The sequence below is a fragment of the Homarus americanus genome, unplaced genomic scaffold (genome assembly GCF_018991925.1).
Source record: "Homarus americanus isolate GMGI-L3 unplaced genomic scaffold, GMGI_Hamer_2.0 scaffold40248, whole genome shotgun sequence".
NCBI lineage: Eukaryota > Metazoa > Arthropoda > Malacostraca > Decapoda > Nephropidae > Homarus > Homarus americanus.
Genome location: NW_024712526.1, coordinates 6,061,581 through 6,083,981, shown reverse-complemented (window position 1 = coordinate 6,083,981; position 22,401 = coordinate 6,061,581). Strand labels below are relative to the sequence as shown.

Here is a 22,401-nt window from a genome sequence, read left to right as displayed (position 1 = left end):
CACAACTTAGGGAAGTGAAGGCAGTCGAGTGGGTAGTACTGGCCATGCTGCCTCCTGTGTACCAAAGGCTTAATATACAGTGTGCTGTATCCACACGGTCAGTCATGCCCATGGGACCCACTTTCATATACTATGAATGTAATGCAAAACAGTAATTTGTTAATACTTTGTAGCAGTGTCATTGTTATTGTTTTAACTAATGAACCAGACATAATAATTTTGTCGAAAAACTTAGATATATAAATTTTCTGTATATAATTTGGGTGAATTAAGATTATTAATAATTAACTGGCACAGGCGATGTTCATACTTTTATTTTATAATTAACTGGTGCACTTATAATTATCACAAAAATAAAATACATTGATATAGTTACTGTACATGTACATTGATGGATTCTCGCATACTTAAATGGAACAATGTATAAATGGAACAAGATAAGAGGTGTGTCGCGTGTCCAGGTCAGCAGGCCAAGTGTCGTCGGCAGGAAGTCAGCAAGGGAGAGCCATCCATGTCTTAAGAGCAGGCGTCGTATCCGTCGGTATTGATTGAATGTTTATCAAGTCACTCCACGAAGGTAAATCTTTTCTCGTAGAGTTCCTCCGCGAAGTTCATGATAGGACAATGCGGCATTATTACATACCTAAATTTATTTTGAGTCAAATGCAATTTCATCCAGTATGCTTTCGAAGATCTCCTTGACCTCGGCATTTATCGTTGCTATAATATAGTTTCTCGTGACGTCATACAACACATTCCTGAAACCTTCTCCGTACGTCTTGCCTGTCAATCCTGTGATCTGTTAACAGTCATAAATATAGAGAAAATCATTAGACTGTGGATAATCCATGATGCTTTATGAAAGTATATCTACCTATTTATGTTAAAACACAAAGTTTTACGGAATGAACAACTTATTTATCCAAGTAATTAAAAAAAATCTCAAGGTTTACTTGTTGGTTAGCAATGGCGATGTCCTTAACTATAAAAATGTGCGTTTTTTCTCAGCTGAGAAAAGATGCCCCGCCCCCTCCCCAAGAGTTACAGCTGAGATTGGCTGTTGCAATCCTGTTCGATTTTTTGTCCTGAAGTAGTGATGTATATCTAAATGAGTTTATTCATAATCGTTGGGATGACCGTTTTTGACGAGAAAGATATTTAGCTAAATTATATAAAGATACATACATTCATTATTTAAAACATAAGCAAGTAGGAAGTTTATCAGAAGTATTATACATGAATTATCTGTTAAACTCCGGTAGCAAACTCATGCTTTCGGAAGATGCATTCAACATATACTTATTTTTACCCACAATAAGGCATACTAAGACAAATTACGTATCAGAAATACTACATTATGCAAAAACAACACTTTAAAAGATCAGAATCACATTGAAATATTACACGACCGTCAGCACAGGCAGGAAAAATATGAAGTTGTTCGCAGTCATATATCCCGCCTCTGCTTCAGGACAAAATCGGACAGGTTTGCAACAGCCAGTCAGCTATAACTCTTGGGGAGGGGGCAGGGCATCTTTTCTCAGCTGGGAAAAAACGCGCTATAGTATAATGATAATTGAACTAAACGCAATTAGAAAAAAATAGTAGTCATGAAAAAACATTTGATTGATAGTTTTTAGAGAAATACTAATAATAATAAAAAAGGGGGTAAACAGTACAGTAAAGAGTATGTCCTTCTCAGATTAGAATGTTAATGTTCAAGTCGCAGACTTACACTGAATTTAACATTTCAAAAGATGGTATTTTTTTTTTACTAACACTGGAGGATACTAACAACTAACACTGGTATATATTCCTTTGAGACATGAAAACATTTAGGGATGAAGTTTTAATATATTATGGTTACATATTTAATTGCATATGAAATAATCAATTAAGGTGCCGTGGCTATGTGTGTGGGTTGGCGGGCTTTCTTGAAACGTTTTCTGGGCTGCCTTTAGTCTTCCCCAACTCCTAGTCCACTGTCGTTTCCTGACCTCCCTTTAGCCTCAATAATTCTCCTAATTTTATTGTCAAAATTAATCGGGTTTCTTATCTTATAAATTTCTAGCAGTTCTCTTAGTGATCCTACCTATCTTCGTACTTGTTCATTGATTTTCATATCCGTATAACTTCCATTCAGCCTTCTCTAGTAGCACTATTTCAAGAGGCTCGTGACGTTTTAGGTAATGCTGTAACACAAATACTGATGTTCGCAAGTCACTGGGAAGATTATAACCCTCTGTAATAAATAGCTATATATTTAAAACAAACTTATCCCATTACTCTGTAAACATAAATACGAATAAAATTGTGTAAAAAAATGCAGACAGTTTACACTACATAGCTCCATTTACTAATGTTGTGTAACTTACACTCTCAAATTGCGAGCCGAGAATTTCAGCTTCCCAAGATACTATGTCGTCAGGTAGGAAGTCAGCGTCGAGGTGGAACGTCATATTGACGCGCGTTGGAGAAGCTACCATACGTAGCACACCCCGAGCTGTCTCTTGTGGCGCTATGGACACGGCAGGGAATGTGATATCGTAGGTGGCGCGCAGCACTAGAGAACTGAATAATATTTGCTCATACAGCAGCATCTGCAAGCCAACACAGAGAAAACTTGTTAAGAAGTCAGTCATGAGTAGATAGGACAATCCTTAAACCTAATTTAATGATAAACCCAATCTATCCTAATTAAAGTAACCTTACATAACCCAATCTAACCTAATTTAACCTAATCAGGTAGCGTTAGGGTGTTTAATAATCAGGTGAAATAAGCTGAGGGTGCCTAATCTTCAGGGTGATCCAAGGAAGAGTTTAAACTTGCTTATAACACCCAGCACATACACACCACTTACCAACAAACGACTTAAGTGCCCAATGTCATATTTCATTTACTAATATACAATACTTTTTTTTTTAATCCAGAGAATCATCTATGTGCACAATCCATCCAAACTCGCTCTCCATTCGCGTATGTTTATATGTGAATTTAAAGACACACACACACGCACACATCAAGATAACATGTGAATTTTGTGTTTACCGTGTCCTCGTCCAGATTGCCAGCCGTCACCCTCGTCACATTAGCCAAATTTTCAATCCAAACTTTCGACAACTGTACAGAAATTGAAGCTGTTGAGCCTTGGACGTTGAGTGATTCGCTGGTCGATACGGATTGAAGGTCCATCCTTCGGCCATCGCCCAAATCTCTGTTGCAACGGGAGGAGGAGGAGGTAAAAGAAGATTAATTAAAACACGTGAATTCTTTCCACCTTCACCTAACGAATATAATAGACCGTTAGATATGCTAAGTGTTTGTTGATGTTGACTTCTAACTTGTGTTAAGTATAAGTATGCAGTTATAAGTTCACTTTCCGTGAAATGTTGATACTATTTTTTTACTGTATATTAAATTGTTTGCTGTACATAACATCTCACCTAACCTAGAATAATTTTACATAACCTAACCTAACTTTAACTAACCTAACTTAACTTTACGTAAACCTTTGCCTCCTCACTGGTAGCTTTAGGGAGTGTAATCTTCAGGTGAAATAAGATGAGATGTAATCTTCAGGTGATTCGTATTTTTTATTGTGGATAAGAGCGAATTTTCAAAGCCTTTTCAGTGTGGCTCTCTCTATGCGAATCTCTCAGACTCTTAGTACGAATCTTTGAGACTATCTCTTTGTGCAATCTCAAACTTATGTAGCTGAACCAGCACACACACACACACACACACACACACACACGCGCGCGCGCGCGCACCTACATTAATGTTTCGATAAAGTTGGTTAGGATGACATCTTCCAGGGTTTGCGGCACCCCGACCATCCGTTTACGAGTGTCCAGCGTCTCTCCCAATACCCTCACCGCCAGCATCGCCGCCGTCACCAACACCAGCGACGACTGTCCTCTCCGCCACATTGCTGATGACTTGGTTGGTTTTTCTGCAGGAAGAGGAATTGATGAGGGAGTGGGGGGGAGGGGGATGAGTGGTGCGTGGATAGAATCTCTGTAAGGTTGCATCTTAAGTCTTACACACACACACACACACACACACACACGCATAATACTAGAGACATGCGAGACAAGTATAATATTAGCCAGGTATGATATTAAAGAGAGACACACACACAATACTACAGAGGCAGATCTAACAGATTCTGATCACGTCACGCATCAGGGAGGAATTTCAAACCTTTGATTAATGATGTATTTTCACACTCAACAAAAATGTGAAATAAACACAAAAAAATAACTTTCTCGACAGGACAGAAATAAATATATAATTATACAGCAAATATTATATCATAGTCTCTAGGGAAGATGGCTGCCATTTGATATCACTCCGGCAGACTGACAGATGACTTCTTTACCACCTAACACACGAGTCACTTAAGGTAAAAAAAAATTATATATATATATATATATATATACGGAATAAAAGAAGACGTAGGTAATAAATAGAAGGAAGAGGCAACCTGTTGATAAATGTGTGTGTGAAGAGAGACAGAGAGTTGGTGTAATGGAGGAGTGTGATAGTGAGAGATAGATGGTAGTGAGAGAGATGATAGTGAGAGATAGGTGATAGTGAGACATAGATGGTAGTGATAGATAGATGGTAGTGAGAGATAGATGGTAGTGAGAGATAGATGGTAGTGAGAGATAGATGGTAGTGAGAGATAGATGGTAGTGAGAGTTAGATTGTAGTGAGAGTTGTAGTGAGAGAGTAGTGAGAGACAGATGATAGTGAGAGATAGATGGTAGTGAGAGACAGATGGTAGTGAGAGATAGATGGTAGTGAGAGACAGATGGTAGTGAGAGATAGATGGTAGTGAGAGATAGATGGTAGTAAGAGATAGATGATAGTGAGAGATAGATGGTAGTGAGAGATAGATGATAGTGAGAGATAGATGGTAGTGAGAGACAGATGATAGTGAGAGATAGATGGTAGTGAGAGATAGATGATAGTGAGAGATAGATGGTAGTGAGAGATAGATGATAGTGATAGATGATAGTGAGAGATAGATGATAGTGAGAGATAGGTAATAGTGAGAGATAGGTGATAGTGAGAGATAGGTAATAGTGAGAGATAGGTGATAATGAGAGACAGATAATACTGAGAGATAGGTGATAGTGAAGAAATATTGTGATAGAAAGTGTTATAAAAACGGGCCGGTGAGAACGGGAGGTACAGCCCATCACAGGCTATAGATAGTATAGGATCTCACCTTCACTATATGATGTGCAGAGACCCACTGACGATGATCCAACGACGCCACCCCTTTTATACCCTCATCACCTATGACGTCACTTAGCCGATGATCCCCTGAGAGCCGAAAGAAAGACGTCATACAATCGGATGGTCCAATGAGAGACCAGAAAATTCGCCAAATCGACACCTTTACGGAATTGAAATGTTTGTGCTGGTCCTTGCGAAGCTTAATGCAATGGAAATGAAGTTGACTAATGAAGCAAGAACGTCTATTGAAGTAATTATTCCTTAAGTGTTTTAATGGTTGTTTTCAAATTGCATCGTAAGATTTTTATTATCCGTTTCTGCTTCTTTCTGAAATCTCTACTAAATATACCTTTTTTTTAATCCTTGTTAGGTTAGGTTAAGTTAGGGTAGGTTAAATTAGGTTAAATTAGTTTTGGTTAGGTTAGGTTAAACGTGAGCGAACACCAACCTGGAAAGGGAAGTTCCACTCAGCACTCAGCCCTACCTGTAAACACGAGGATTCAGCCAAATGTCCTCTTAACACACATTGGTCTTGTTTCAGAAGGTGTTGGACGCTGAGGCAGGTGTTTAATGAGGAACGAAGGACAGGTGTGTGTGTGAGTAGGTGAACGCGCAAGGCAAACGATATTCGCTTGGGTGACTCCTTAAAGGATCTTGGTGCAGGAGGCCTGACATCAGCAAGACTCAATGTCTAAGTAGAGGAGTGAAATGTATCGGAAAATAATGTTCCTGATGTGTTATGGATTAGTCGTGATGAAGAGCTTGCAGAGTCAGGGGCTTGATACACTAACAGATACGTCCACCCATGTAGAAATGTGCATGTACACACACACACACACACACACACGTACACACACGTACACACACGTACAGTCCTTCATATCAACACCCGAGGACGAGTTACTGCACCACGTGACTACCACACCACCCGGTGTCCCCATGACCACGTGAGGGCCTTCATATCAACACCCGAGGACGAGTTACTACACCACGTGAACACCACACCACCTGGTGTATCCATGACCAGTCCAGGCCGGGGCCATCAACTGTAAACTATAATAACTTGTATGTTCAATTCATGTTCCTTCTTCTTTCAGTCATGAAAGCTTTTGTTAAACGACCCACCCATCCCATGTCTTTGTATGTAATAAGTCATGTTTGTCTAATGTAATGTATATTTTCAGCCTTCGGGCTGAGAACTTTTTCATTAAACGGTTAATTATTATTATTATTATTATTATTATTATTATTATTATTATTATTATTATTATTATTATTATTATTATTATTATTACACATAAATGCAAACAATAGTCCATCTACAAGTATTCATTCACATACACAAACACAGTAACAAACACATACAGAAACACAAACAGTAACAAACAAGCACAATAAACCATGCAACCCCCCCCCCCCCATACCTTTAATACCGACCTTGTGTTGTGTTGTGGTGGGGTCAGGAGGGACAGAGGCGTGTGACAAGGCAATGTTCGGTCACCACTTCTCTTTACCATCTAGCTGGGGAAAGACTTGTGACTGTACTGAGGTTAGGATTCAACTCTACTAGAGTGATGCTGTACGATTAACTGACAGTCGGGGATCTTCTACAGTGTAGAGGATCCCCGCGGGCCAAATGTGGCCCGCGGGATGGTCAGATGTGGCCCGCAGGATGACGGTAAAATTTATCATCCCGTGAAATTATGAAAAAAATAGATATAATCATGTTTATTTAGTAAAATGAATTTTACATACTTAAAATCAGACAAACCCAAATGAGGTATTCCTGGTAAGCCAGGTAAGGCAATGTGTGAAACTGTAAACTTCAATCCTGCAAATATGTGTTGGCCCTGAAGTGGGTAACTAAAATAAGAATTGGCCCTCGAAAGGTTTTGAGTTTGACATCACTGCTCTACACTTACTACATGATTATAATGATCGTTTGGTGTAACTTGGAAAACAAAATGTCGAGTGACTTAAACTTATACAATAGAGGAAGATAGAGACAAAATACTTATAATTAAAGACAACATCTCCAGAGTAAAGAATTTGAGAACCTTAAGCTGTATGAATACTAACATAAGATTAATAATTATGGACTGTATAAAACTACAAAACAACATGTAGGAAAGGATGACGGCGTCTGATTGGCTACTTCGTGGCTACTTCGCTATCCAGGGAAGGGAAATGCGGGGAAAAAATAACACCAAGTAAGGACAAAATCTACGAGTTCAGGAGGATGACGGCGTCTGATTGGGAAGGGAAACGTGGGAAAAATCACACCACGATGGGGGACACACTCTACGGGCTCAACACATCATTTTTCATTTAGCGTTGAAGGGGAGGGGGAAAGAAGACCGTCTCAGAAAAATGTAATCACACTACCTTATATATTGACAACGCGTGAATGCTTGCTATTACAACACCAACATTGTACCATAAGTAAGGACGATGAATTATTCAATAAAATCATCATGCATGTTCATATTAATTTAGCATGTTTATTAATACACAGTGAGGGTATACAAACAACAGTAAACAGTGCAGGTATACAAACAACAGTAAACAGTGCAGGTATTCAAACAATAGTAAACAGTGTAAGTATACAAACAATAGATACGAATTAAAACTACAATATAATAAAATACTTGACAAAATTATATAATGACGTATAATAACCTTGATTTTGTTATAGATATATAGAATAGAAATCAATTATACGCAATTTATGAGACCTCCCTCTTCCCCCCCCCCCCCAAGAAAAAAGTAATTACATTATTTGAGAAACTGCAGGTTGGGAAGGGGGAAAAGGGTGCACGGTACACTAGCGTTAACTTCTCTTCCTCTTCTTCCTCCTCCTCCTCCTCTTCCTCCTCCTGCCTATGTTGACAGAAATAATACTATAATAAGACTATTGATATCAAGGTCAGGTGTACTCGTCCGTCTATGAGTCGAGTTTAATGTGTTATGTGTCCGCATGTTTTGTTGTTCATGCTATTTATCCCTAAGTTTAGTAGGGGAGGGGGGGGGGATGTGTATTCAAAGTCATGAGGGGTGGCATGATACGTAAGTGGATGGTATGATATGTAGTGGGGGGGGCATGATATGTGGTGGTTGGCATGATATTTAGTGGGCGGCATAACCTGTGGGCGGCATGAGATGAACTAAGACAAGGTTGCGTTATAAAAGACGTTGCAGATGCTTTGTACTGGTGGGAACTGTTACCCCGCCCACCACCTGTTGCAGGGTACTGATAACACCTGGGACTAAGGCAGGTTAAAGGTGGTAGTAGTGGGAACAAGGTAGGGAGGGTGATGAGTAAGTGTAGTGGGAACAGAGTAGGGAGCGAAGGAAGGGGAGGTAAGGGGTAAAGGGTAGGGGGAACATAGTAGGGAAGGAAGGGAGGATGGTGAGTAGAGATAGTGGGAACAAACTACGGAAGAAGGGAAGGAAAGAGAAGGGTCATAATGAAGGGAGTTATCGAAGGGAAGTAAGTCTTCAGTGCCTCCATGGATGCTGACGCAGGTGTCACCATATGGCACTGCCTGGCACACGTGTACACAGGTTGTAATAAATGCCTATATTACCAGCACCGTGTTCGTCAGCTCTCTCTCTCTCTCTCTCTCTCTCTCTCTCTGCTAATGTTATGGGGGGGACGGAAATACAATATAGATTTACCACATGTTGAGTGACAATCATGTGTATAGTTCTCTAGGGCCGAGGGTTTACCATCTTACATGACACACACACACACCCCCCCTCTCTCTCTCTCTCACACACACACGGCTGTATCTAGTTGCAGCGGGGAAATAGATAATTAACGCTACTATCACACCATTATGTTGATGATGGCATTTGGCTGTTACTGATGTTACTGGCACCATTACTGTACCATATTGACGTCATATTTGTACCATTACTGACACCATTAACAGCACTACTTGATGCGTTGGATACATAGATGATGTCACGTACGATACAAAGATGAAGTCACTTACGATACATAGATGAAGTCACTTACGATACATAGATGAAGTCACGTACGATACATAGATGAAGTCACGTACGATACATAGATGAAGTCACGTACGATACATAGATGATGTCACTTACGATACATACGATACATAGATGAAGTCACGCTCCCAGGTTTACAATCAATGTCTTCCTCAACTCAAATTTAAGAACGTAACTGACTTATTTTGGTTCACTTGAAGTTACGAATTTACTACACAAATGGCTACCAAAACACAACAAAAAATTCCCCCCCTCTTTCCCATCTCATTAAAACTTGTGCAGTAACTAAATACGTTCTCTTATCAGTCAGCGAAAATATATACAAATAAATAAAAAAAAATATCCAAGACGTAACTCAACACGACCCCGGAACTGACATATGTACAATTATATTCTTATTTCTAAGTAAAAAATTTTAATACTATTGAGAAACTAGACAGTATTTTGATGTAGGTTTGACAGTCATTGTACCGTGCGCATCTTTCGTTTCATTTTGTTTTTATTGATAATCTGAACTAAATGAATCGATTTACAGTGGGTGTTGTGAGTTGTACCAGATAATATCAGAAAAGGGTCAAAGTTATGTTATGGTGTACTAGTGTGGTAGTGGGAGTGACTCAACACCACACACACACACACACCAGACATCGTACTTCACTATGGCCAGTTTAGACCATTACTTCATGAGAAACTGGACGAGCACTAGGTAGACCTAATCATAGCAACTAATGATAACAAAATTAACTTGCCTCGCCCTATCTTGCCAGCACTGTTCACCGTGTGTTACGTTTGTTTTTGTTAATTCAGGATTGTCACATTCAGTATGACATTTCTTCTTGGGCGTTGTCAGTTGTCACCTATGAATGAGAATAAGTGGAAGTTTTAAATACAATTATAGCCAGACGAATAGAGAACTTTACAGAAAACGGTGATTGACGAGGGGAAAACTTTAAAGAAAACGTCGACTGACTAGGGGAAGACTTGGGTATGATCTTGGGTATCGGGTCTGTTATATTCTGTTTTTTTCTCTCTGTCGGAAGTTGGGCATCAAGTAAATATTGTAGCACTATATGGGTAGCTGTCCTTAGCACGTGTAGCTGTCTTTAACACGTGTAGCTGTCCTTAGAACGGGAAGCTATCATAAGCACAAGCATCTGTGCTGTAGCAGTAAACTTTAATTATCGTTTAAAAAGGGGGATTGCCCTACTCCAGTTTTTAGTAAGCAGGAGGAATTCATTATCTTTCCTAGGAAATTGCTTATCGCGCCATCTGGAGGTTGTTGTCAGGGCGGGAAGGAGTAATCAGGTCCCTGTTTCGGCTTTGCACGCGGCCCGGATTCTCACTGGTTCTAACGTGAATTGCATTTTTATTGGTGTGTGTGTGTGTTGTCGCTTCTCATTGATTCACTCATTTTTTTTTATTGGGCACCTCCCTACATCCTTGTGTAAGGTGAAGCGTTTACAGCGCCCAACAGGGAAGCATGCTAAGTTCATGCTTGCCTTTATGTCTCATGAGTAAACAGCCTCGAACTGGCTTACTTGAGAAACGACCAAAACAGCGTTCGAAATTGCACTTAAGAATCTCTCTCAATTAAATTAGCTATTTAATTCTTTCAGCGTAAGAAAACGTAAAGATTTTGAGGAAATTTTGAGTGGCGAAATTACAGCAGTTTATTTAACCAGAATAATGCAGATACAGAATGAACAACAACACTGACTGACATGACTGGAGCTTTCGAGTGGTTCAGCTGTCTTGAAGGTGAGGGAGGCATGTGCTGGGAGATAAGGCGTGGGTATATTAAGGGTGTGGTGGGTGCGCCTGGTCACTTGGTTGACGTAGTTAACATGGGGAGACTGCGCATCCTTTTACTGCTAGTGGGGCTACACGCCCTTCTGGCCTCTGGCACTGAGAAAGGTACTGTTAACACTGCTTTGATATTATTTATGTTGATATGATAGTGATGATAGTGATACCCTTGTGATGATATAGGTGATAATGAAGAATGGTGTAACATGTGTAATAGCAATAATAGTAACTAATTATGATTTTGCTAATAGTAATATAAACTATACATTTAGAAGGAAATATTATAATAAATAATTTATAAACTGAATTATTATTACTGTTGTTATTGATAATAATAATAATAATAATTGGTTATGATAATGATACTAGTAATTTATATCCTCTAATATTGCCTTAGGGGTTATGGGGAAACTTTCGTCGTGGACCTTGACATCTCCAAAGCATTTGACAGGGTATGGCACAAGTCTTTGCTTTCTAAACTTCCCTCTTATGGTTTCTCTCCTCCACTTTTTTCTCTAATTTCTAGCTTCCTTGAGAACCAATCCATGACAGTTGTTGTCGCGGGATCGATCTCTCACTCTTTCTCTACCAATAGTGGTGTCCCAAAGGATTCTGTTCTTTCACCTACTCTCTTCCTTCATTTTATCAATGATTTACTTCACACTACGACCAATTCTATCCATTCTTACGCTGATGACTCTACTCTTCACTCTTCTTCACATTTTTCCCTTCCCCCTAATTCTCAAACTAGATCTGTTTCTAGAGCTGATATCATTTTATATATCAATGCGGATCTGTGTAACATCTCCGAATGGGGAGGTAGAAACTTGGTTAAATTCAATAGTAATAAAACGCAGTATTTACCAATTACATTTTCCAAATCAGATAATCTACCAATCACATTTCAGGATGCAATCATTCTGCCAAATTCTAAAATAAGTATGCTAGGCCTCACCATTTCCTCTTATATGTCATGGAAGCCACACATCCTCAACATTACTAAAGCTGCCTCTCGAAAGCTGGGAATGCTGTACAGATGCCGTAGCTACTTCACTCCTGAGCAGTTGCTTCAAGCTTATAAGGGATTCATTCGTCCTAACTTGTTGGAGTACTGCTCTCATATCTGGGGTGGCTCTTCTTCTGTCCAACTGTTAGATATAGGGTAGAATCAAAGGCATTTCGTCTTATTAACTCTCCTCCTTTAGTTGATAATCTCTCTTCCCTTTCTCTTCGCCGCAATGTTGCTTCACTCTCTCTCTTTTACAGGCAATGTTAGGTGGCAATGTTATCGGGCAATGTTAGGTGAATTTGACATCTTGTGTACCGCCGGAAAGGCCGTGGGCTCGTAACACTCGTCACTCGTCTTGTCCGCGGTGCCCACCGTTTCTCTGTGGATGTTGGTTTTCCTGCATCTTCGGGTGTAGATTAATGTGGTCTTCTTTTCTATTTTTAATTTCTTTTTACTCTTATTTTTTCATCCCCTAGGCCCCGTTATAGGTCGATGAACTGTGCCCGGGTGGGCTATTCCCCGTACATATATATATATATGCTGATAACCACAAGGAAAGAAGAAAACACGAAGTTCTTTCCTTGTGGTTATCAGCATATAGCCTACCTGGATCACGCGCAACTACAGTGATTTACTTGCATATATATATATATATATATATATATATATATATATATATATATATATATATATATATATATATATATATATATAATTTATTTATTTATTTATTTATTTTTAAACTTAAATACTGCAAAAAAAATAAAAATTGCGTACTTATTACAAAGACGTATTGTGTTAGGACCTCTAACAAGCAGTGTGTGTGTGTGTGTGTGTGTGTGTGTGTGTGTGTGTGTGTGTGTGTGTGTGTGTGTGTGTGTGTGTGTGAGGAAGGTAGATAGACCATATGGTCAATTTTCACTAATGCACCGGTCTTTTGATATTAAAAATATGTTTTTTCCAGTGTTATTTGATGAGTTTCGAACGAATTTTATATTCATTTCAGCCGGAAATCAATAGTTTTTAGATCTCACCCATCAATCTTAACGAAAATTTATTTTTTTCGAGTAAATCACAAATAAAAAAACCAACAAACCAACAAAACAAAACCTAACCTAACCTAACCTAACCTAACACAGGTCTTAGACTTGTCTAAACTTTACGAAAAACATATTAATAACGGCGAGAGAAATACTGGTGCAAAATCGAAAATTCACCGACCATATTGATAATCTTGGGCGTTTCTTTCAGTTTTTATTATAATTTACATACGTTCTTAGTATCTAAATAACTGATGAAAATATAGGCCTGAAGAAGGAAACGAAACACCTGTATACTCTTTCTGGGTCACCATTACAGCCCATGACGTCATGCTTGAGGCCACGTTCGGTGAATTTATTTATTTATCTTTTATACTAAATAGATTTTTACTATAATAATAATAACACTCAGTACAGATGTTGTCACTGTAACACAAACGGCAAAATCTAGTGAAAAAAAAATACCGTAAGCAAGTAATTGTTACATAAAGAAATGAAACTGATTTATAAAGCAACTAGCAAGACTATTTTCAGTATACCTTGGGATTGAACCAGCTGCTCATAGGATAGGAAGTGAGCCCTGTAACCACTCGACCTCCGCACCGTGGGCTCTCTGTAATCTCGTTATATTGTGTGGTTAAAGTTTCATGATAAATAATTTCTCTATCAATAAATAGTAATTTTTGTAAGAAAGACAACAAAAGATGAATAACAATAATAATAATAATAATAATAATAATAATAATAACACGAAACAGAACCATCGTACCAGCAGAACCGACCAAACCTTCAGACTCCACCTAAAAAAAAATCACAACTATTCATACACCCATAAATAACACCTAGAAAATAATTACGTTTTTATGGACGATGAGAGAGAAGAAAGGAGGTGGGGGAGGGAGGGGTAAGGAAGGGGGGGTATCAGCCACACCTGCATCGCCTCCCACAGATGTCCTTCAAGCACCGACCTGAGAAGAGATTGTACAACGGTAGGGAGGAGGGGTGAGGGGGAGATAGGGAGTAGGGGTGGGGAGGGGTTGATAGCCTGTGTTACTACCACTACTACTACTACTTTTTTTTTACTACTACTACTACTAATAATAATAATAATAAATAAATAAATAAAGCCATTACTACCTTATTACACCATTATATGAAGCTGATAACGTATACAGTATATCATACACCACCCCTATACCACCCACTATACACCATACCCCACCCCTATACACCACACACCACCACCCCTATACACCACCACACCACCATCCTATACACCATACACCACCACCACATCACCTATACACCATACACCACCCCTTATACCATCCCTATACACCATACACCACCCCTATACACCACACACCACCACCCCTATACACCACCCTTATACACCACCATCCTATACACCATACACCACCCCTATACACCATACACCACCCCTATACACCATACACCACCCCTATACACCATACACCATCCCTATACACCATACACCACCATACAACCATACATTATAATCTGGACTCGCTTCCACTCCACAACAGGACAGAAAGTTGTATGCTACTTTTCATCGTGGGCTGTGTACAGACCTGGGAATGGCATGTTCGATGTGGATAATGTTGATCCGTTCCTCTGTACCGAACTCATCTTTGGCTTCGCTGGCCTGAGTAACCACACCTGGGAAATCGAGGTACTGTACTGTGTTTCATCCTACCGTTGGTGTTGTTTTTCTCACGTGTAAGTTAATTAATTAATCTATACTTGTGTTCACGGGTCACCTGGAGAATAATATTGGTTTGATATATGTTCCTATTTTATTTTTTTTAACACATGATGATTAAAACACCTTTACGCTAGTTACGTTAGGTATGGTGAGGCAAGGTTACTGTATCCATCTTTTCTCCTTAGTCTTAAACCAATCCCGTGACTCTATCCACCTCTTCTCCTGCAGGTGCTGGATCCATGGAATGAACTCTGCCCTGACGAAGATGGTGGTGATCACTGTGCCTACAACCGCTTCACTGCGCTCAAGGAAATTAATCCTGACCTGACCGTTCTCTTGGCCGTCGGGGGCTGGAATGAAGGCTCTGAGGACTATTCCGTGGTGGGTCAAGTGGTTAGGTTAGGTTACTGTCATGGAAGGTTAGCTTAGGTTAGGTTAGGTTTCTGTCATGGTAGAGTTAAGTAACTTTCATGGTAGAGTTACGTTAAGTTAGGTTACTGTCATGGTAGAGTTAAGTAACTTTCATGGTAGAGTTACGTTAGGTTAGGTTACTGTCATGGTAGAGTTAAGTAACTTTCATGGTAGAGTTACGTTAGGTTAGGTTACTGTCATGGTAGAGTTAAGTAACTTTCATGGCAGAGTTACGTTAGGTTAGGTTACTGTCATGGTAGAGTTAAGTAACTTTCATGGTAGAGTTACGTTAGGTTAGGTTACTGTCATGGTAGAGTTAAGTAACTTTCATGGTAGAGTTACGTTAGGTTAGGTTACTGTCATGGTAGAGTTAAGTAACTTTCATGGTAGAGTTACGTTAGGTTAGGTTACTGTCATGGTAGAGTTAAGTAACTTTCATGGTAGATTTACGTGAGGTTAGGTTACTGTCATGGTAGAGTTAAGTAACTTTCATGGTAGAGTTACGTTAGGTTAGGTTACTGTCATGGTAGAGTTAAGTAACTTTCATGGTAGAGTTACGTTAGGTTAGGTTACTGTCATTGTAGAGTTAAGTAACTTTCATGGTAGAGTTACGTGAGGTTAGGTTACTGTCATGGTAGAGTTAAGTAACTTTCATGGTAGAGTTACGTTAGGTTAGGTTACTGTCATGGTAGAGTTAAGTAACTTTCATGGTAGAGTTACGTTAGGTTAGGTTACTGTCATGGTAGAGTTAAGTAACTTTCATGGTAGAGTTACGTGAGGTTAGGTTACTGTCATGGTAGAGTTAAGTAACTTTCATGGTAGAGTTACGTGAGGTTAGGTTACTGTCATGGTAGAGTTAAGTAACTTTCATGGTAGAGTTACGTGAGGTTAGGTTACTGTCATGGTAGAGTTAAGTAACTTTCATGGTAGAGTTACGTTAAGTTAGGTTACTGTCATGGTAGAGTTAAGTAACTTTCATGGTAGAGTTACGTTAGGTTAGGTTACTGTCATTGTAGAGTTAAGTAACTTTCATGGTAGAGTTACGTGAGGTTAGGTTACTGTCATGGTAGAGTTAAGTAACTTTCATGGTAGAGTTACGTTAGGTTAGGTTACTGTCATGGTAGAGTTAAGTAACTTTCATGGTAGAGTTACGTGAGGTTAGGTTACTGTCATGGTAGAGTTAAGTAACTTTCATGGTAGAGTTACGTGAGGTTAGGTTACTGTCATTGTAGAGTTAAGTAACTTTCATGGTAGAGTCACGTGAGGTTAGGTTACTGTCATGGTAGATCTCTTGACACTGATGTTCAATTATTAGAACGTGAAGTAACACATGTAAATAAAAAACAGGTGTTTCTTATGCTAGAATTACGCCAAGGGGTAAATTTTGGTATTGTTTCTATCAATTTCCTGAAGAAAAAAAAAGAAGGGCGTGAGTTAAATTTCTAAGAGAGACATTTTCCTCCAGATGGCGGAAGACCCAGAAAAGAGGAAGACCTTCATCAACAGTTCGGTGGCTCTGGTCAGGAAACACAATTTTGACGGACTCGATGTTGATTGGGAGTACCCAGCTTTTCGAGGAGGCAAACCTGAGGACAAGGTGAGGGTGTACTCTAGGACAAGGCATACCCAAGGACAAGGTGAGGGTGTATTCGAGGACAAGGCATACCCAAGGACAAGGTGAGGGTGTACTCTAGGACAAGGCATACCCAAGGACAAGGTGAGTGTGTACTCGAGGACAAGGAATACCCAAGGACAAGGTGAGGGAGTACTCGAGGACAAGGAATACCCAAGGACAAGGTGAGGGAGTACTCGAGGACAAGGAATACCCAAGGACAAGGTGAGGGAGTACTCGAGGACAAGGAATACCCAAGGACAAGGTGAGGGAGTACTCGAGGACAAGGAATACCCAAGGACAAGGTGAGGGAGTACTCGAGGACAAGGAATACCCAAGGACAAGGTGAGGGAGTACTCGAGGACAAGGAATACCCAAGGACAAGGTGACGGAGTACTCGAGGACAAGGAATACCCAAGGACAAGGTGAGGGAGTACTCGAGGACAAGGTTAAAGTAAAACTAAAGACTGTCTACATTTTCTTGTCATCCTTGTGTAACTTAGGAATTATCACTAGTGCTTGTACAATATTTTGTTTCTTTTACCTTTATTACAAGACATAATTATGTCTCATTCCACGTGTGTTTGATAATAATGTTCCGTAGGTGAGGCATCCCATGGGTGTGTTTGTTTACTTATCGTCACTCTCATGGCGGTGGAGGATTTAGCCTCGGGATCTGTGTGACGTTTGGTGGATAAATTTGAGGAGTTGCAAGTGGAAATGTATCCCTGATTGACAGCGTCTTTAAACCCACTGTAACTTAATCTATCCTAACCTAACCTAACCTAACATAACCTTACCTAACCTACAGGAGAACTTCGTGACGTTATTGACCGAGTTCCGGGAAGCATTTGACAAGTTCAGTCCCCCTTTGAGGTTGACGGGGGCTCTCTCTCCAGGCAAACCGACCATTGACGACGCCTATAATGTCCCCGCGCTGGCCAAGGTGTTCGACTTGGTGAACGTCATGGGATACGACTACCATGGAGCCTGGGAGAACTTCACTCACCACAACGCTCCTCTCTGTGGCTACTACCTTGACTGGGGCGAGTTTATCTACTTCAATGTGGTGAGTGTTGGGGGATGGGGGATGATGGGTTGATGGGGGGCTTCGGGGTGGGAGGGTGTAGGTGTTGGGGGTGGATGTGTAGATTGTAAAGTGTAGGGTGTGGAAGGGGTGAGATGAGTGTATAGGGGTGTGTAGGGTGGTGTGTGGGTGTGTAGAGTGTAAGGTGGTGTACAGGGATAAGGGTGGGAATAATGTGTAGGCTTATGTGTAATCCGGTATGTGGAGGGATGCGTAATTTGCAGCATCTCTAATACTGTCCACTTAAGCACCTCTAATTCAAACATTCAACACAGCTTATGTAGAAAAGCTTGGTCCAGATGAACGTATAAAGTCATATATGAATATCTTAAGGATTTTTTTTTATTATACAGTAGTTCTGATAAATTCTGTTAAATTTTGTTCTTTCCATTGAATCAGTGATTGATTTTTGATTCATGACAAGAATAAGTTGACAAATAAACATCTTCCTTGTGTGTGCAGAATATAGATGATTATTAAAGACATCACTCACAGGACATTCAAGATATGGATTATAAAGTAAAATTAATCTCATTTCTTTTGATCAGCATTATCTGCCTCCAGCATTTGTTCGGCCAGTTCACTATTTTTATTGTACGTTGTTTTATGCGAAAAATAAAGATAACTGTGACCAAGAACTAGGCCTTGGTTTCGGTAAGCCATATTTCCAAAATATTATCTATTATCTCGTGCTGCTAGTGAGAGGACGTAGTGTGGTGACTCAGTGTGATGTTGCAGATCTACACGATAAACTACTACATTGATTTGGGGATGCCGCCTGAGAAGATGGTGTTAGGGATCCCTGCTTACGGCCGCTGCTATACCCTGGATGACATCGATAACCATGGCATGCTGGCACCCGCCAGCGAACCCGGACCCGCGGGACCATATATTCGAATCCCTGGCACGCTGGGAGCCAATGAGGTGAGTTAGTCTCCTCTTTAGGCCGTACAGTAAAGTACAGTAGTTGGTGCACATATACCCATGAGTTGAGCGTCTTCCTCCTGCAGTGAGTCTCTCTCTAAAATAGTAACATCTTTCATATAAAGTTTGGTGTACATACAAGGCACTAACTAATTTATGGATGACCTATAGTTAACAGTCAGAGCAGAGTGGTCACAACATGGCCATCACTCTCAGCCCAGTGTGATAAATACTGTCAACTCCCACGTCTCGCAGATCTGTGAACGATTGCTGACCGACGATACTTGTACTGTGGTGCACGACCCAGCCCTCCACGAGCCATACTTCTACTGCAGGAGTGACAACATCTGGTGCAGCTACGACGATGTTGACTCTGTTTACCTCAAGGTTTGGGAACTGTGCTGGCAGGATTCGGGGCGCCTCTATGTCAGGACTGTGTAGGCTCAGGGTGGTCTGTTATCAGAGTTCAGCGGTAGGGCTGTGTATTGTCCGGGTACAAGAATGGTTCACTATTTAGTAACATTAGTTTATACATTTGAGATATATACCTCCGCCTGTTGGTGCAGTATATGGGAATGGTATTGTCCGTCCTTCCATTTACTTGGTATATGACGGTGGAACTCTCTGGCATTACACACATATTAAGATAAACATCCTGTCCTGGGGAAGGGGGGGGGGGGTATGGTTGATGATCGTGCCTTTAACCATTGCTCAAGATGGTCAACTAGATCCCAAATTTCTCACTTGTAAATATATTTATTGAAAAAGAACAAGTTCGATGATCAGTTTGGAAGTAAATAAGCAAATTAATATTTTAATAATTGACATTAATGTTTCCTTTTTAAATATTCGAATTAAAAATCTTTTTGTTTTAATGGAACCGTTTCTTGCAGTATTTGGCATCATGGTACAGTATTACAGAAGAAATTAGTTGTGTGTTCGTCTGTAAGAAGTTGATATGAAATAGCCAGAGCATCTTAGTATTACTTGTTGTCTACCAAAGCTGCTGTGATGTAGAAGATTTGAATTGGTTGTTCTTACTAATTAACCCTACCTTGTGAACATACCCAGAGCTGACCATGTACGTACTATACCTGTAACCGTCCCTGTACCAGCTCTTGTCCCTGTGTCTGTACTTGTACCTCTAACTGTACTTTTACCTATGTTTGTCTCTATCTACAATCATTCTTGTACCTGTCCTGTTTTACTGTGTTTGTGCTATCATTGGTGGATACGGTGATGAACCTTTGAATTAAATAAACGTGTCCACCTCAGGCTCGGGCAGCAAGGAACGCGGGACTGGACGGGGTAATGGTTTGGACTGTCGATACAGATGACTTCCACGCTTTCTGTAGTGACAAAGACTTCCCCCTCATCAAAAGCATGAAACGAGCCATACAGGAGCCTCCTAGCGATGATTCTGTGGTTAGTATTAAGTCTTTTTTTGTATTTCTTGGCTCCTGGATTATGTGTATCAGCTCTCATCCTAACCCGCGACCCTTCAACACACTCTCTCTCTCTCTCTTTTCCTTTAATATATATTTTATATCAAGCTCAGAGAAGCATCCTCATTTAACACACACACTCTCATTAACTTTATTTCAACTTACACTGTAAATATTGTTGTGTTGGTGAATAAGTCACCCATTGTATTTTCCTAAGATTCACACTGCTTAGTATTTTTCATCATCTTAGTGACGTGAAAATGCATCCAGTTAAGGGTAAAATTTGTCATATCTGTATAAACCTTTAAAATTCTGGTCTGGAAGTAGATTCTCAGAGATTCATTCATTATTATCATCATACCTTATCTGAAAAGGGAGTGAATCTTGTTATAGTAAATATTCAATATATGGTTTTGGGAAGCATTTGAATTTATTATCCAATTTCCACAGATATGCAATGCCACCGCCAGCACCACTACCACAACTCCCACCACCACGACTCCCACCACCACAACTCCCACCACCACAACTCCCACCACCACAACTCCCACTACAACAACTCCCACCACCACAACTCCCACTACAACAACTCCCACCACCACAACTCCCACCACCACAACTCCCACCACCACAACAACTACCACTCGCACTACTACTGAAAGTACCACCACAGAGCACATACCAGTAACTACTCGGAAACCTGTCATGAAACCAAATTGTACAGGAGTTCCAGACGGCCATTGCTTCCCTCACCCTGACTGCAATAAGGTTAGTAACATAAGTATTTTGTTTTCAATTAGGCAGCCAGCTCAGTGAATACCTTTACGTACTGACTGACTGGCTGACTGACCCACTCAAAGAGAACTGTGTTGTTAAATATACAGTAATCTGTCTTTGGTGTCTGTGACTTATAACGTGACTTGACCTGATCTAACCTAATTTAATGTGATCTAACCAAACCAAACCAATCCTAACTTAATATATTTTAAATTGTTTAAATGAGATTAGAAAAAAGCCTCTTGTAGTTAAGACCCCCAGACAGGAATACTGTACATTTAAGAGGTTAGGCTAGGTTAAGTTAGGTAGCTTAGGTGAGTGACTTCGTTTGAGCTATCTGGAGGAAGAAGAACTCTGCATATGTTAATTATACAGTAGATGATGCAGTAATATTCACCTTGGAACATGAAACATTATTCCTAGTACAGTGTGCATCAAAGTTATGAGACCTCTCCCTTTATCCAACGACAGGTATTGACCAATGTGTGTGTGTGTTTCAGTTCTGGGAGTGTATAAGCGGAGCCTCTATAGTGATGATGTGTGCCGGTGGGACTGTGTGGGACGACACCAAGAAATCCTGCGACTGGGAGGATGACGTGGACACCTCCGGCTGTCACTTGTGGACGTGTCAGGTGGATAACATCTACTACCCCGCTGCTGACTGTAACCAGGTGGGACAGTGTTGTTTTTCATCCGTGGTTTTGTAGGTTATATCAGGGTAATATTACATCTGACTCGTTTTGGTTAATCTTACGGTGAAATAACCCTCGGGTTATTTCACTAATTTTCAGGTGATGTCTTATTTGTAAGAGTTACTATAAAAGCCGAGACACTAACCTAGGCATTACTAATACTTTACAGTACTACTGGTGTTACCAAGGCTCCCCTCATATGGAGACGTGTGCCGATGGCCTCTACTGGAACCAAAACATCCCTTCGTGTGACAGTCCCGCCAATGTCAACACCGATGATTGTAACCCCGTATGAGTTACCAGCTGTCCATCACCAGTAGCAGTAGACACACACAACATGGCTATTATTATCGCCAACATCGCGTATAATAAATGAGTGGCTTTTGTTTTTTGCCTTTTTTCCAGCGCGTGTGTGTGTGTGTGTGTGTGTGTGTGTGTGTGTATGTGTGTGTGTGTGTATATGAATTATAGTGCATTAATAACTGCTATATGAAGGATGAGTTGGTATTGTGAGTCGTTATTGGTAGTTGACAGCAGAAGTCTGGTTTTCACTCGCGCCTGTGTGTCTCAGGATGACAATAAGAAAGACCAATTAATAACACAACAA

The 22,401-nt window shown here is 40.2% G+C and overlaps 2 protein-coding genes across 2 annotated transcripts; one reads left to right on the top strand and one right to left on the bottom strand.

Annotated features, from left to right (window-relative positions):
- Positions 1-298: 298 nt before the first annotated feature.
- Positions 299-5,335, bottom strand: LOC121861458. The gene is made up of 5 exons (XM_042359197.1): positions 5,238-5,335; positions 3,776-3,953; positions 3,050-3,215; positions 2,376-2,600; positions 299-799 (listed from the first exon to the last, which is right to left on the bottom strand). The coding sequence occupies exons 2-5, from the start codon at positions 3,928-3,930 to the stop codon at positions 650-652; spliced, it is 696 nt and encodes a 231-aa protein (XP_042215131.1). The 5' UTR covers positions 3,931-3,953; positions 5,238-5,335; the 3' UTR covers positions 299-649.
- A 5,739-nt stretch (positions 5,336-11,074) lies between these two features.
- On the top strand, positions 11,075-22,401 carry LOC121861448 (acidic mammalian chitinase-like). The gene is made up of 11 exons (XM_042359186.1): positions 11,075-11,179; positions 14,668-14,813; positions 15,075-15,227; positions 16,723-16,854; positions 17,681-17,938; positions 18,695-18,880; positions 19,136-19,267; positions 20,156-20,305; positions 20,776-21,093; positions 21,603-21,773; positions 21,964-22,401. Exons 1-11 carry the CDS (start codon positions 11,110-11,112, stop codon positions 22,087-22,089), a joined length of 1,842 nt encoding a protein of 613 aa, XP_042215120.1. The 5' UTR covers positions 11,075-11,109; the 3' UTR covers positions 22,090-22,401.